The sequence below is a fragment of the Meriones unguiculatus genome, chromosome 5 (genome assembly GCF_030254825.1).
Source record: "Meriones unguiculatus strain TT.TT164.6M chromosome 5, Bangor_MerUng_6.1, whole genome shotgun sequence".
NCBI classification, from domain to species: Eukaryota; Metazoa; Chordata; class Mammalia; order Rodentia; family Muridae; genus Meriones; species Meriones unguiculatus.
The window spans coordinates 2,122,864-2,139,912 of record NC_083353.1 but is presented as its reverse complement, the minus strand read 5'-3'; the positions used below and the strand labels follow the sequence as shown (position 1 = coordinate 2,139,912).

The following is a 17,049-nucleotide window of genomic DNA, read 5'->3' as shown; positions in this document are numbered from 1 at the left end:
AAGCCTGGGGTCAGCGGAGAGCAGTGCTGGAACTGAACTGGGGCAGACCCTGACGGTGCAAAGCTAAGGGGGAGCGGATCACACACAGGCTCCCTCAGAGCTCAATGTCACTGACTGTCCGGCGGCCCGAACTGCTCCCCAGAGCTTTCCAAGGGTGAAGCCCATGCCCCTTGCTGGGGTTTGTGGTCAGCGGGCCATTCTGTTCTCTGCCTGAGCAATGAGCAGGCAGTCCTGGCTGAGAAAAGATTCATTCTGTACTGCCGTATCTCTCCTGTCGTCCAGCTAGCCTGGAACTCTTTATAGTTGAGGCTGGCCTCCAACTCCTGATCCAACTCCTTACGGGTGTGTGCCACTATGCCCAGCTTGTCTGAGTCTGTCTCAGTACTCGGGTCCACAGTATAACCTCTCACAGTTAGAGATCAGAGGGGCCATTACTTGCGGCCTTTCTCTGGACAAAGGCTAGTTTGTGACATACCACGCGTATGAGGGGCCACAGTACGTTACAGAAGCCCTGACGCAATAGTCCAGCATGTGATGAGCTCACCCTTGAGTGGGCAGGAGTGGGGAGGGCCGGGGAACAAACAGCAGTGGCGGGGTGGGGCTGGACGGGCTGGTGACTGGGCCCCGCTCCGAGCAACAATGGTCGCAGTATCATTTGAGGGACTGGCATACGCTGGCCACACGGCTTAGATCATCTCAGTTATTTCCCCACCAGATTCAGAAAAGTGGTGCCGTCACTTCTGCTTAATTAGCAGGGAAACCGAGTCTCAGGGAGGTTGCTGCTTTGCCAGCATGCCACTGCTAATAATTTGCAGCCTCAGGAGATGGATCCAGCTCCGGCCTCTTGTACAGCGTTAACAGTCTCTCCAGTGTCTCTGGGATCTTTCTTTAGGTGGTGAGGTAGCCCCTGCCTTTGGCTTAGTGTGTCCTCCACGGGCTGCTTCGTAGGACTTGGGGCGGGGAGGGGCGGGGAGGGGTGGGAGGGGCAACCATTCTCACAGTGGAGTTTAATCAGTGGGAAGGCAGCCCCTTACTGCTGAAAAAGCATCTCCTGGGGTGCCCACTGCTGGGGTCTCTGTGATGGCAGCCTTGCTTGGAGCGCTGCAGGAACCTGGCCATCTGCTTCCATTTCTTTAACCCTAAATGGCCACAATGAGAGCTGGGCATGATGGGAGCAGGCATGATGCAGGAGGATGCCACAAACTGGGGACTAGCCTTAGCTCCATAAGCTAGACCTAGTTTCAAAAACCAACAGGGGATGTAAGTCTGTGAGCAGACAGCTAGCCTAGCACAGCAGAAGCCCCAGGTTCAAGCACCACAATCCTCCCAAAAGGAGACAGTGGCACCAGCACACTGGCCTATAATCGCAGACACTCCAGACTTCAAGCTCATCTTCACTCCACCAGCTCAAGGCCTATCTTCACAGCAGGCCCTGCTTGAGGTCAGGACCCAGGCAAAGGAAGGTGGGGGGCAGGGAGGATGGCAGGAGGCGTCAGCCCTCCCTGGGTCAGCTCCTCTGTGCCAGGGCTTTCTGTGGTGTTCACTGGCTCCCAGTTTTATCTGTGAACTGAAGGTTTGCCCTAAGCTCCCTCCCAACTCTAAGACTTAAGGAACCTGAGTTCACAGCACTGCCCAGGAGGCTCTGTGACTGCTGCTCAAACTTGCACGTGGTAAGAACTTGCTGAGCCAAACCCCAGATTAGAAGTTTCTCAGAGGGCAAAGTAATTCCCCCGTGGGGCTCACACAAGCTTCGAAGTGACCAGGACCATGGAGTCCTGCCATGGACTCTCAGAAAACATCCACTGAGTGACGGTGCTGGCACTTTGTTTTAGAAGTGGGTACAAGCAGCAATACCAGAAAGTGGGTTTAAAGTCGGGAAGGAGGCTCCATGTAACCAATGAGGCCACAGCAAACACCAGGGGATAAGGACCCCAACATCCGCTCCCAACGCCCAGCAGCGGCCAAGACTGTGGTGGCCGCACCAGGGCCGGCCAGCTGCTGCAGCCCGCTCACCTGCCACCACAATCTTAAGATCTTAAGGAGGCCCCGGGGGTTCGCACAAATCCTACCTCCCTGCCCCAGCCTTTATAAAGCAGCCTGAGGAGAGGCGCCCTGCTCGGCCGGAGCCTCCAGGTCTGTGGGGGAAGGGCTTATGCGGTGAGGGGTGGAGGGAGGCGGGACGGCGGCTCTGTGTGTTCTCCCTCTCAGACCTCAGCCGCCGCCAGCCTGGGGCTGTGGAGTGCGCAGGCTCCTGCTTGAGATTCGTTGCTAAGCCTTCTCTCTCCATCATACCTCGGATTCCCGCTTCTCCCTTCTCACTCTTATCTCCCAGGGTTTCCTCGCAATCTCACACCCGGTTTTCTTTGCGTCTATTCACGCGCTCTCTCTCGCTTTGCCCCAAGCTCCCACCTTCCCTCTCGTCCTTCTCCTGCCCTCTTCCATGCCTCCCTTGCTGCTTTATTGGAAACAAAAGTGAGTTTGTTTGGTGGGAAAGAAGATACACGGAGGAGGCTGCAGCCAGGGTAGCGGCCACAGAAACAGGCTGGGGCCAGAGGCGGCACCAACCGCGGGAGACTCCGGCGCTCAGCTGTTCCAGGGAGCAGGTATTGCCCTGACAGGCTGGTTCTGGCAAGGACCTCGGCCCTGTCCTTGCTTTCTAATCTGCTATCTCCTTAGCACCTGCCATTTGTTTACCTTCTTCTTAGCCTTGAAGGGTGTGGAAGATTCCAGATTTACAAAATATGGGGACAGAGGCCCAAGGAATGGCGTTGCGCTTGTTTTCAGAGAACAGTGTGTGATCCGATGTGGCTGGGCTTGGGCAGAGAGAGCGGAGGGAAGGATGCACCAGGCTAGGTCCCGATCACTGCCGATGGTTTGAACCACATCACTGAGCCCAAGCTTTAGGTAACGGAGGGCCATCCAAGGCTTTTCAACTGGAAATTCACCAAAGCAAATCAGCCTTGACTTGCTCCAAAGCAGGGGAGGCAGGGGTTGTTTCTAACTCGTGTGTGCTGTCCAAAGAGCACTGAGGCCGCAGAAGTCTGCTGTATGGCATGCTGGGAATGTTGAAGAGCAAACTTGATAGTGCCTGGCCAAAGTGGATGGGGTGCCCCGAGGCCCTGAGGCGTTGGAGGCAGCAGGGGCCGTTGAGGTGAGAGGAGGAGGAGGAGAAGGAGTGGAAGGAGGACTCTTTTGGCCCAAGGGTGGTTGGCTACAGGGTGTGGGGACTAGCAGAGAGGGACGTGGAGGAGTGCCATCTTTTTTCTCACAGAAGTGGGTAGGAGCTGACGCAGCCTACAGAGAGGACTGAAGAAGGTCAGGGCTGGCACCAAGGGGCACAGGCAGGATGCTGACAGGGAGAGGAAGGTTTCATGGTCGAGCGGCTTTCTTCCACGGGCTGTGAGCCCGGATGCTGGGGTTGGTGGTGAGAGGCACTTAGGAGCCTTCCATGGTCTGAGCCTTGTGCCAAGTGTTGCATGGATGAGAGATAACTGTGCGGCTCATGTCTGGGTGGACGAGAGGCACAGTGAGCCCTACTGTCTGGGACTCCAGGACACATCAGAGAGGAAGATCATGGTCAGTGGGTCCTCTGGGTGCTGTTGAATGCCTAGCTCTATCCAGAAGTTACAGGAGAGCAGCTAGAAGGTGTGAACAGAATTCTTGAAAATGCTGACAATGGAGGGCTGGCCGGTAAATAATCCAAGGCAGAAGTGGTGGGGCCTGAGGAGACAGGAAAACTTCATAGAGTCTGCAGACAGTTGGTGGGAGGCTGAATCAGGGGCTGGTGGAAGAGGAGCTCAGGGATGCCTGTAGCCAAGGCGCTGGCCATCTGTGACATCTTGCCGTCCCCCCAGCTGGCTCATTGTGTGGTAGCCACACTGCCCCTCACACTCCAGCGCACTTCCTCCCCGTGTGTCCAGATCACAGTTCAAGTGCCATTCTCAGAAGGGCCCTGGTGACCAGTGTGTGACCAGTGTGCTTTCTCCAGCCACCCTTGGGTATTCTGTCTTTTCCAGAGCGTGCATCAGTATCCCAAATGTTCACTTATGTTACTTGCTCACTACTCATCTCTGCCATAGGATGACCATAGGGAGCACACGGATCTTCTTCACAGCTGTAATTTCCAGTACCAAGAATGATGCTTGGCACAGAGTAGGCAGCCACTAGACAGTGGGAAGATGGGGGGAGTGGAAGGGAGAGGAGGAGGAGGAAAGTGCCTGAGAAATGCTCAGGAGGTGACTGCTAGCAAGCCTCTGGTGAGGTGGCAGGACACCCAGGAATCACCTTGCCAGCGAGGAAAGAGCCCTCAGGACACTCTAGACTAGTCCTTTCTCCTGACTGATTGCCCTCTCACGACAGCCTTTGAGAGCTGACTGGCTTGGGACCCAGTAGAGCAAGACACGGTTCTAGGCTTTTTGTGCTCAATGAAGGTGGTTCTGGGTGTTCCTCATTGCTCTCTTCTCTTCCTGGATCCTCTTGCTCCTGTGGCTTTGGACATTTCCCAGCCTTCACTGTCACTTATAAGACCTTGGAATCTAAACACAGATCAAATCCTTTCTTATCTCAAAGACATACGTGCATCCAGTCCAAAGGGACAAGGGTTCAGCCTGACGCAGAAGATGGAGTGTGCCCTAGAGAGTGAAGAACTACCTCTTCCTTGCCCCTGGCATCTGCTCCGTTCCTGTTGGTCTCTGGGAGGTCCTCTGCCCTCTGCAGGGCACTCAGCAGACCCAGCTCTTTCATTTTTCAGGGTCTCCGGCTGCTGAGCAGCTGCAGGACATCCTGGGGGAGGAAGATGAGGCTCCCAACCCTACCCTCTTCACAGAGATGGACACGCTACAGCATGACGGGGACCAGATGGAGTGGAAGGAGTCAGCCAGGTGAGAGGAAGGGGCGAATCTCCTGGTGGGAAGTTCTGTCAGGGAGCAGCTCTGTTTATGAGCATCTTCCCATCTGCCATTTTTGGTGTCTAGAATTGTAAACACTAAGGAGCAAACGTAAATGATTGTCGTTGTTGTCAGTCAAATGAAACTGCAAAGGCTGGGGCTAGCTCAGTCAGTGAAGTGCTTGTTTGGAGGAACGAGGACCTGACTTCTGTGCCCAGCCTCGCCTAAGTTCCAGCCCAGGGAGAGTCTCTCTAAAAAATGGGGGGCAGAACCTGAGGAGCAAGCTTGTCCTCTCATCTTGAGACCTACACCTGAACACACACGTGCACACACACATACATGAATACACACACACAGAGGGGGAGAGATGGAGATACACACAGAGAGAATCGAAACAGCAGGATGGAGCAGTGAGTCATGAGGCCCTGGAAGAAGACTAGGAGACCATGTATTCTTCAGTGTCAAATGCTGTGAAGGGAGAGTGCCAGCTAGGCTGGAGCACACAGGGAGGGGCCCTGGAGGAAGAAGTCACAAATGTGACTGGCAGGGAGAGGTCTAGGCTTTCATTCTCAGCAGAAGTCAGCCGAGCAGAGTGGCCTGCAGAGGTGGAGCCATAAGAGAAATCGGGAGGAAGGAAGGCGCTAGCTCAGTGGATGAAATCACTGGGCAAGTGTGAGGACCAGCACCTGGACCCTAGGACCCATGTAAAGGCTGGGCAGGAGGGGTGGCCGCCTGTAATCGAGGCTCCCAGGAGGCAGGAGATCCCAGGACAAGTGACTGCCCAGGCCAGCAGAGTCTGTGAGCTGAGCTGCGGGTTAAGGCTTACCTCAGAAAATTCAACAGAGAGCAATGGAGGAATACTTCAGATGTCAACTTCAGGCCTACACCTACACGCATATGCACACTTGTACACACACCACACAAGCACCTGCAATGCCAAAAATAGAGCCTGGAGAGAGAGCTCTGTGCAGAGGGGAAGGAGGGCTGGTCTATCTGCATGGGGGAGTCGGGAGCAGAAGCTGGGTCTGAGCACACTGAGGCTGTCATATCCCTGTGGCGGGGACAGAGGGACGTCTGAACCAAACAGAGCAGGTTAGTGGTCCCACATGCCCCCAAGACCCCGGAAGAGGGGTGGGAAAGACAGGAAGGCAGGAGACAGAGACTCTGGGAGGGCTGCTGAGGCTGGAAGACTGTGTTGTCTCTCAGCTTTTCCACAGTCTTGATCACATTCCTCCTTAATTTTGTTTTGTTTTGTTCCATTTTGTTTTTCAAGATAGGGTTTCTCTGGGTAGCCCTGGATGTCCTGGAACTCACTCTGTAGATCAGGCTGGCCTGGAGATCCACCTCCCCAGTGTTGGGATGACAGGCGGGACCACCACCGCCTGATGAGGAATGATTTTTTTAAGCTCTGTCCAGTGGGGTGTGTTGGTGGGGTGTGTTTTCCTGTATGGGGCACACACAGTGTGCGCTTGTGGATAGCAAGGGTGATAGCAGGTGTCTTTTCTCAGTTGCTTCCACCTTCTGCCCCACGGCAGGGTCTCCTTCTTGTCTCCAGAGCTCTCCCGTTCAGCTAGTCTGGCTAGGTGCGTCTGTCCACTGCCCCGCTCGAAATCCAAACTGAGTCTTCACACCTGATTGCAAACGTGTTACCTGCTGAGTCATCTCTCCATGCAGGAAAACCATTGGAGGCTCTGGCTGCGGCTCAGTCGGTAAAGTATGGGCCTGGCACACAAGGTCCTGGGTTTGAGCCTCCAGCACCACATAATCCAGTCATGGAAGCACATAGCTGTAACTCCAGCACTGAGGAGGCAGAGGTAGGGGACGAGGAGTTCAAGGTCATCTGCAGCTACATGGCCTGTTTAAGGCCAGCCTGGAATACCCGAGACTCTATTTCAAAAACAAAACAAATTATGATTAAATAAACTAATTTCTATAGAGAGAAATTAGGTATTAGAGCTGTGATTCTCAACATTCCTAACACTGTGACCTTTTAATACAGTTTCTTGTTGTATGGAGACCCTAATCATAAAATCTTTTTCACTGCGACTTCATCACTGTAATTTTGCTAATGTTATGAATTGTGATGTAAATGCCTGACAAGCAGGATATTTGATATTTGACCCCTGTGAAAGGGTTGTTCAGACCCCCCACCACGGGGTCTAGAGCCCATGTGCTAAGACATAAGATTTGTCAGGTAGAGCTGAACTTCGGAGTTAGCATCAGTTAGCATCATGACTTCTTTCCCCTGAGACCCACGTTTCATCCCCTCGGAGGCGGCGGCGTCCCCGTTGAAAATGCATGCGCTACCTCCCAGCAGGACCCAGGACAAGGTCTTCGGTCGTTGGGCAGAGGGAGGAGCATAGTTTCACATCCCCGGGTCTCTCTGCCCCTTCTCTGCCGCAAGAGCATCTGGAAGAAGACCCCTAAGAGGAAAAATGTTGTGCCTGCCTCAGAGAGGAGCCAATCTTCAGCCCCACAGCCCACAGCTGGGCCCAGTTCCCCCTTGCAAACCCAGGAGCCTCTTCTCATCTATGGTTTCCTGAACCCCAATATGCTGGGACCGCAGGCTCACCACATTCAAGCCCCGCAATGGCCTGAGGAGGCCAGAGCTGGAATCTGGCGTCACAGATGGGATGGGATGTGGAAGGATTAGCAGCTTGCCAAGGGCCAGAGATACAGGAGCCTGGTCTGGATTGCCCCCCAAGGCCTCTCCGACCCTCCAGCTTGAGGTCTCTTGTGCTTTGCTATGCTCTGTCAAGGCTATTAGCCATTTCTCTGCCTGTCTCCCATCTAGAAGCTCTGTTTTGACTTCCAAGGAAGGCAGGGAAGGCAGGGAAGGAAAACAGGGAAGACAGGGAAGGAAAACAGGGAAGGAAAACAGGGAAGACAGGGAAGGAAAACAGGGAAGGCAGGGAATACAGGGAAGGAAGACAGGGAAGGCAGGGAAGGCAGGGAAGACAGGGAAGGAAAACAGGGAAGACAGGGAAGGCAGGGAAGACAGGGAAGGCAGGGAAGGCAGGGAAGGCAGGGAAGGAAAACAGGGAAGACAGGGAAGGCAGGGAAGACAGGGAAGGCAGGGAAGGCAGGGAAGGCAGGGAAGACAGGGAAGGCCGTCGTTTGGAGTTAGAGCTCAACACGAACAGCCGCAGAGCTGGAACTCTATGGAGGGCTCACAAGATGGGAAAGGACAGTTCAAACAGCCAAACCTCAGCCTGGAGTACTGTGCTTTAAAATCTCTGATGGGGAGGGGTCTGAAGCCAGTCTGCCCTGGGCATAGTCTCTTCCACTCAAGAACTCTTTAAAAGGAAAGAGGGACGCCTTCTCCCCTTCCTGGGCAGAGCGCACACCCAGACGCCCTGCCTCGAGTGGAGTCCACGCCTTCAATTCCAGCACTCCAGAGACAGACCAGGTGGACCTGTGAGTTCAAAGCCAGCCTAGTCAACACCGTAGTGCGCTCAGGCCAGTTAGGGCTACACAGTACTACTCCGCTGTAAAAAACAATGTAAAACAAACAAAAAACAACACCCCCCCCCAAAAAAAAACCCCACAAAGTCAAGGTGCTTGGAATCTGTCACTCCATCCCAAGAATGCTTGCATTTCTCTCAGCTAACAGACTGTGAGGCTGAGGTGCACCTCAGAGAGGCCAGAAGCCTCAGAAGCTTCCAGAATCAAAGAGCCAGCAAACCCCAGTGCATGCTGGGCCTCCGCAGAGTACAGAAGACAGCTGAAGGGACGGGATGGTGTCTCCTGCAGACCCCAGTGCCCTGGCGTTAGGGGGCTAATCGCACATCAAAGAGAGCGGGGGAGGGGAGGGCCGCTGTCATGAAAGTATTTAATTTGTTGCAGGGACTGCTCGCTTTATTGTGTTAGGAGCTTAAGAGAGTGAAAATCTCAAATCCGCAAGGAATTTTCCCTGGCCGCGCTTTGTCGGGGTTATTAGTTTGGGGGACATTTCAGGCTCTTGATGGAGTCACTGCTGCGGTAGACTGAAGTGGCTTTGAGTTCTGCTGAGCTTGCCCCGTGCACATGATGGGACTGAGTGTGCCTCGGCGCTTCTGATGTGATCAAGGTGGAAGGCCGGCTATTAACACGAGAGACTGTTATTAATTCTCTCTTTGGTACTCCCCCATGGGTAGGCTGGCGGGCTGTTCACTGGCCATGACCTTACCTGAGGGAGGGCGAGTCAGGTGAACAGGGGAGAGATGATATTATAAGCCAACAATTTACCCCTAACCCCAACCTTTCTCAAACTAACACCTGCCTGACCGCATGAGAAGGGGACTGGGAGGAGAATGGTCCGGCTTGGAGCCCACCCAAGGGTGAAGGGCCCTTCAGGGTTACTCAGGAATAACTAGAGCTTAAATGCTCAAGAGCCTTGAGAACAAGGCTAAATCCAAGCTGCTCTGGCTTCCACTCAGCAGCCAGAGAGCAGAAACTTGCCAGAAGGTTCTTACGGGAGACATGCACTCTGAGAACATTCCTGTCATGACAAGAAAAGGGCCAAAAGGTGCACGAGAAGTGGGTCACCTTAGTTGAGTCGGTGTTTCCTTTCTCTGTGTGTCTCCTGCAGCCCAGGCTGGCCTCACACTCACTAAGGAGCCCAGGCTGGCCTCACACTCGCTCCTCCTGCTGCCTGCTGTATACGGGGCTGGGGGCTGCACCCAGCTCTTCATGCATGCTAGGCAAGCACCCTCCCAACTGAGCGGCGTCCCACGTCAGGACGCTCTCAAAGTTCCCTGATGGTTCTCTGCACGTCAACAGGGTGGAGGAAGCTTGAGCGTCCCACTTCAGCCTTGAACTTGGTTTCACTTTTGATCTTGCATAATGCTCTCTTAGAACAACGTCCCTTCTCAGTGCGGGGCAGAAGGTTCCTCTAGCCCTCTGAGAGCAGCCTTATAGAGCCAGCACTATCCCCTCTTTATAAATCAGAGTAGGAACTCAGACCTCTAGTGTGGGAGTCAACAAACTTCATTCGCTCAAGTAATATTTCTAAGGTGTTACTGACTGCAAGCCTGGAAGAAAAGTGCTAGATCATGGCGGATGCTGTCATTACTCAGGTGGCTCCTGTGTAACGAGGCACAAAGTCAAATAAGAGAATGCCTGGTAGTGAGGGTGATGTGAGTGTACAGCATAGAGGCACGAGGGGTCAAGGAAGGCTTCCAGGACAAAGGGTGTTCACTCCAGGATGGGAGGGTGCATCAAAGTTAATTCAGCCAGGATAGGCACTGAGGGAGAGGTCCCTGGAGGCAGGGCTGGGGAGACAGCCTGATGGATGGAACACTTGCTTAGCATGCACCCAATGGATGAGATGGGGTGTTTTCAGGGTGGTAAAGCTCAAGCCCAAGGCAGACAGTACAGGCCTGGGCATATGTCCCTTGTGGATGGACAATAGGGGGAGACTGTCAGCACCTGCTGTGGACCAGTGGCCAGACTGTCAGCACCTGCCGTGGTCCACAGGTGAGACTGTCAGCACCTGCCATGGTCCATAGGTGAGACTGTCAGTACCTGTTGTGGTCCAGTGGCCGGACTGTCAGCACCTATAGGTCCCAAGCTGGTGGAGCTGGTGGAGCTGTGAACCTGAAACTGCCAGTTTGGGGGTGGGGACTGAAAGCTTTATACCAAAAGTCAGCGCCTGTGTGTGAGACAGACCATTTCGTTTTAGTGCTGAGAAGAGATAAAAGGAAAAGGCTCGGGCTGGGGAGAAGGCCAAAGTGGGGATCTGAGTCTGGAAGTCAGTGACCATTTGGACAGCTCGGCTGAGAGGCTTGCCCAGGAGCAGAGCTCTGGAGCCGAGAATGGGCTCAAGGGAAGTCTTCACTCCGTTAAAATAGTTATTTATTTATCTATCTATTTTTGAGACAAAGTCCAGGCTGACCTTGAATTTACTATGGAGCGGAGGATGACCGTGAACTTCTAGTTCTTTTGCCTCACCACCGGAGGTCTCAGATTAAGGCGTGGGCCACCACAGCACGGGCCACCACAGCACTTGCAGACAGCGTGTTTGTGTGACTGTGAGCGTCCCTGTGTGTGCACATACATGTACGTGTGTGTGTACCTGCCGGAGGTCAATGTTGGGAGGCTCCCTCCATTGCCCTCCACTGAGGGCTCCCTCACTGAACCTGGTGTTCCCCAGTTGGCCAGGCCGGCTAGTGGCAGCTCCGGAGATCTGCCTGTCTCTGCCCTGCTACCCTTTCCCCAGCATGGGGGGTACAGGGACACACTAACCACCAGGCTTTTTCCACGGGATCAGCATCTCTCCAGCCCAGGTTTTTATGGGGCACCACCGACTATACCCCGTCCCCTTTATAGGCTAAGCAAGGCTCATCTCCAACCCCAATATGACTGTTTGTGGGGCCTTTTGTCTGTGTGGCCATCACCGAGCTGTGGCTTCAGCTTCGGCTTTTGTCTTTGAGATGAGAGATGGGAGCCTATTTTGGATGCTAATCAAAATGGGACAGAAGAAAGAATGTCTTAAGAGGGCAGAGAGCTGAGAGGGCCTTGCTGAATGGAGCCAGGCCCTAGGCACAGGCTGGGCTCACAACGGGAAGGAAGGAGGTGGAAAGTAGCATGGGTGCTGTGGGTTGCTGGTTCCCAGGGCAGTGGGTCTAGGTCTGTGGCTATTGTGTTTCCTAACAGTGGAGTCAGGCATGGAGACTTGAGGTCAGGGGAAGGGCTCCAGAACTGTTGCCTTCACCTTCTGCTGACCCTCGGGCCTGAACGTCACAGATTGCTGTTTTCCATCTGATCTCAAACCTGCCTTTTCTCCTCTTCCTTCACTACCAAACACACACAGCTGAAGTTTATGGTGGGCAATCAGGAGAAGAGAGAGAGAGAGAGAGAGAGAGAGAGAGAGAGAGAGAGAGAGAGAGAGAGATTGTCTTCTGGTATTGGTTTTCAGTTGCTATCCATTTTGTGTGTTTGGGTCCTTTCCTTCTACATTTATCTGCTTGCATGTGTGAGTGTCTGGAGGGAGGGTGCGTGTGTGCTGTGGCACACGTGCGGGAGTCAGGAGAGGACTTCTTGGCATCGAGCGCCTGAGCTTCCTGAGCCGTCTTCCAGCTCCCCTGTTCTCTGAGATAGGCCATCTTGTTGGGTAGTAGTCAGGTGAGCCGCCCATCCCCAAGTGCTCGACTCTGCCTCCACCATGGGGTTGCAAGCCACGTCACTCAGGGCTCTCAGCATGCTTCACGTTATCTTAATTACATACTTCTTTCATTCCAAAAACAAAACACAAAGCAGCTGTGTTAGGGCCCTTTGGAGAATTAAAACAAGCACAGTCTGAATTTATCCTCAGAGTTAGCTCAGGCAGATACTGGGGAGCTTTTTCTTTTAAAGGCTAGGATGAAAATACCTTGGCTTTGGGTCACGGATGCCATCTTCTCCCATCATCTTCTCTTCCTCTTCCTTCTCTTCTTAACAAAGCTTTAAATGTGAAACCAAATCTGGGGCTGTGATGGCTCAGCAGGCAAGAGTGCTGGCCAGGTGGCCCAAGGGGCGCACATAAAAGGCTGGATGTGTGGGGTGCATCTGTAATACAGCACCCCATGGGATGGGCGAGGGAGATCGGAGAGTCAGAACCTCTTGGAGCCGTTAGCTTGGAGTAGCCAGCCCAGCAGCAGGAACAAGCCAGCCCCTGTCTCAACACGGTGGAGGGCAAGAACTCACTCCTGAAACTTAGTCTCTGACTTCCGCATGTGTGCCATGGTGTGTGTGCGCGTGTGTACACCATGCGTGTGCCTGGCACTCACGTAGGCCAGAGGAGGGCAGCAGAATACCTGGAACTGGAGTTCTGATGGTTTTAAGCCTCCATGTGAGAAGCCAGGAATCAAACCTGGGTCCTCTGGAAGAGCAGCCAGTGCTCTTAACTGCTGAGCCACCTCTCCAGATCCTAGCAACTATTCCATTTGAGCTGACCATGCAAAAACGGGCTGCAGTCACTCGTAGCTCAAGAGGCCTGTTCTCTGACTCCTGACCTAGTGTAAAAGGCAGGTGTGTGCTCCAATACAGGATAATTGAGACGCAGAGTAGCTTGTGCAGAATTTGAGAACACAGGCTCTTTTGTCAAAGGGCTTACGCTTGACCCAGTCTCTGGTAAGCTGCACGACCTTGGGGAGGGTGGCTGTCCTCTAAGGGCCTCGGTCTCCCGCCTGTGCAGGGTAAAGTTGAGTAAACATGTCACATGTGAAGCTGGGAAGTGCTCAGTAAACTTTAACCATTGTCTTTGTTAGTAAGCACTGCAATGGCAGTCAGAGGAAAGAGTTACCTGTCCACGCTGGACTCCTGGGACGCCTCACCATAGGGAAGTGAACTTGACCTGGCCCTGAAGAGTGATGGTGGGTCAGAGGCCATGAAAGTCAAGATCAGGAAGGTGACAGTGCAAAATAGGTTGGTGATTGACAGTTCCCTGGAAAGGCTATATAGACTTCATGGATATACAGACAAGGGGACGCAAAGAACTACAGTCCCCAGAGCCTTTCCCTGAGAGACCCAGTTCAGAATTAGCCAGTTGCTTTATCTGATGGCTCTGTTGTGGCTTGTGTAGAGCAAGGTAGAGCCCTTCTCTGAGCTGGGCCTGGGAGCTGCACATTCCACTCCCCATAACTCCCTCCCAACCCACCAGCTAAGGTCACTTCCTTGGGAGGGTATGGCTGTCCAAGAATTCCCAAATGGCAGACATCACCAAAGCCTTGCCAAGGTTCTTAGGCCAGCAGAAAGGAAGACTTCACATTACAGAGAGTCAGGTAACCATGGCAAGAAGGAAGTGGGTTCATTCACAGTCTGAGTAAGAGAGCCCCATCTGTCTGTCCTGCTCTCAGACATGCCTCATCTTCAGAGATGGAGGCTTCAGCTCCTTGTCCTGCATCTATTAAACATTGGCATCACAAGCCGGGCATGGAGGCACATGGCTATAATCCCAGCACTTGGGGAGGCAGAGGCAGGTGGATCTCTATGAGTTGGAGCCCAGCCTGGCCTACAAAGCAAGTCAGAGTCAAGGCTACACAGAGAAACCCAAAAACAAAAACAAACATTGGAATCACTTGGCTTTTCTAGTCTGTCTACCAAGGAGACAATAAGAGAGATGAAAGGAGAGACTTTTACAGATCTTCCTGTAAGATAAGCTTGCTGTTAGGTCTATACTTAGCTCCCGTGAAGCCGGTCACTACCGGTCATGAGCTCCGTATCTCACTCACCGTCCCCGGGAGCCTAAAAAGATGAGGTTCTGAGTCTAGATGAAAGTGGTTAACCCAACAGGCCGGTGAGGCCTTCTGGGGCTCGTCAGCTCCCCTGATGCCTCCCAAACACTCTGCATGTGTATTAACACTCCAGCACGGCTCTTACCTGCTACAGTCTTTTCAGACTCACTGCCAAGTTGGGTTGATGAACCTTGGGTATGTGTTTAAATCGGTTGTAGAAAGCACTGTTTCACACACCTACCTTCATGCATGTACTTTTAAAAATACTATATTTTATTTACTTATTTGAATGTGTGTGTGTGTCCCTGCGAATGTGTATAAGCATGTGTTACAGAGATCATGTAGGGAGCAAAGCTCACTTTGTGGGAGTCTGTTCTCCCCTGTCCTTCCCTCACGTGGGGCTCGGAGGACTGGGCTCCAAGGCTGGCACCTTAACCTCCTGAGCCACCTCATCAACCCTGTGTGCTTTTACATCGCGTGAGTTTGTCATGTAAATGGTGAAAGTAGGACAGGGTTTGCTTACCTCTTTTATTCTTTAAATTTTTAAAAATTGGATTTATTCATTTTATTTTTGTGTGAGTGTTTTGCTTACACATATGTATTTGTACCACATGTAAGCCTGGTGCCCTCAGAGGTCAGAAGAAGCCATTGGCTTCCCTGGCTCTGGAGCGACAGATGGCTGTGAGCCACCATGTGGGTCCTGGGATCAAAACTGGGACCTCTGTGAGAGCATGGGTGCTCCTAACTGCTGAGCCATCTCTCCAGCCCCAGGTGTCCCATCCTGAATAAACGTCACTCCATTTCCGCACACCATTCTTGTAAAGGACAGAATCCAGACAGTACTTGCTGAGGCCACTCTAGGAAAGTGGCAATTGGTTGGTAACTGAATTAACACTCACTTTCAGCTTTTGCTGGGAGTCCTGACATGACTCACCAGGAAGGTTAAGTAGCTTTCTTGGATGGTGGGAATCAGCTCACAATCATAGTTCTTTTAATGAATCTATGGGCTGGGGAGATGGCTTGGCAGTTAAGAGCATTTGCTGCTCTTCCAGAAGACTGGGGCTCAATTCCCAGTATCCACAGTGGAAGCTCACAACTGCCTCTAACTTCAGTCTCAGGACATCTGCCGCCCTCTTCTGGCCTCTGCAGGCACTGCACTCATGTGCTGCACTTACTTTGTACATGCAGGCAAAACACTCAAACACATAAAAGGAAATAAATAAATTGCCTTTTTAAACATAAATGAGTCTGTTACACATATAAGGATGAGTTTCAAGGCTATTGAGTTGGGCCAGTGGACAAAGGTGACTGCTGCCAAATCGTGTGACCTGAGCTCTCTCTCCAGGGCCCATGTGGTAGAAGAGGAGAGCCAACTCCTGAGGATTGCTCTCTGACCTCTACAAGGACACTGTGGCATTCCCGTGACCACAAAATCACACACACACTCACATATCCCAAATAAAAAGTGTAATAACAGCATTTTAGTGTATTACAAATGGGCCTTAGACAGGTGCTGTTTAAGGTGAACTTTGGGGTCATGAGTCTGGGGTGAGAAACTTATGGAATAAAGTCAGGAGTGGCACAGAGTGACCCCAGGAGGGGTGTGGACTTCATGTGTCCTAGGTAAGTATAAGTTCTTGTATGAAAGCAGCTGGGTGTGGTTGAAACCTATCAACCCAGCAATTGAGAGTTCAGGAACATCCTTAGCTGCATAGCAAGTTCAAGGCCAGCCTTGGCTATAAAAAAGAAAAAAAAATCAAACAAAAAAGAATTTCACACAAGTATATATGTATATTTCTTTTAAACCATTTTTATCTTTTATTTATGTGTATATGTGTGGGAGATTTGTGCACATGTGTACAGGTGCCTGGGGAAACCAGGAGAGGAATAGACTCCTCCAGCGTTTGAATTACAGGCAGACTGTGAGCACAGGACACACGTGTTGGGAACTGAGCTTGGATCCTCCACACAGGCAGGACTCGCTCTTAACCACTGAGCCATCTCTCCAGCCCCAAACACAATTCTTTATTTTTTAAGATTTATTTTATTTTATGCCTGTAAGTGTTTTGCCTGCCTGAATGTAGTATGTGCGCCATACCCATACAGCGTCTTCAGAGGCCAGAGGGGGCATCACATCTCCTGGAACTGGAGTTGCAGGCAGTTGCAGGCTGACACTTGTGTACTGGGGCCGGATCCTGGGTCCTTTGCAAGAGAAGCTGGTGCCCTTAACTGCCGAGCTCTGGCTCCAACCCTACCAATATGTTTCTTAAAATAATGAATGTTTAGAATCGACATAGCCTGAGCATCAGATGTTGCATTCCTCAGGAGATTGAATTGCATTTTAAAAAATTATTTAAAAGTGCCATGTGTGGCAGGGCATAGCTGTAATCCCGGTCCTTAGAAAGCAGAAGCAGGAGGGTCGTAAGTTCAAGTTCAAGATAAGCTTGGGCTACATAGGGAACTGTCTCAGTTAGTATTTCTATTGCTATAATGAAATACCATGACTAAAAGTAACTTGGGGAGGAAAGGGTTTATTTGGCTTAGGCTTCCACATCAGAGTTCATCACTGAAAAGAGTCAGGACAGGAACTCAAGGTCAGAGGTCAGAGGTCATAGAGGAGTGCTGCTTACTGGCTTGCTCTTCATGGCTTGAGCAACCTTTTTTATTTTTATTTTTATTTTATTTTTTTAAGAACCCAGGGCAATGGGCTGAGCCTTTTCTCAACAACCACTAATTTAAGAAAATTCCCTATAGGTTCATCTATAGCCAGATCTTATGGAGGCATTTTCTCAACTGAAACTCCCTTCTCTCTGATGACTATAACTTGTGTCAAGTTGACATAAAACTAGTCAGCACAGGGACCTCATATTAGAAACAGAACAAAAACCAAATTCTACTGAGGCAATAGCCCAGTTGGTAGAGTGCAGAAAGCTGGAGTTAGAGATGGCTGTGAGCCACAGGTGGGTGTG

General features: G+C 51.9%; 1 protein-coding gene across 2 annotated transcripts in view; it reads left to right on the top strand.

Annotated features, from left to right (window-relative positions):
* The window catches only part of Slc4a5 (solute carrier family 4 member 5), an 80,646-nt gene that overhangs the window by 12,569 nt on the left and 51,028 nt on the right, over positions 1-17,049 (top strand). The window contains exons 1-2 of one of the 2 annotated variants that reach the window (XM_060383470.1): positions 2,188-2,603; positions 4,751-4,880. In XM_060383470.1, coding sequence (XP_060239453.1) covers positions 4,828-4,880 — 53 coding nt within the window. In that variant the 5' untranslated portion in view covers positions 2,188-2,603; positions 4,751-4,827. Of the gene's footprint in view, positions 1-2,187; positions 2,604-4,750; positions 4,881-17,049 lie in introns of those variants that run through there. The other variant, XM_021654697.2, reaches the window with a different exon arrangement.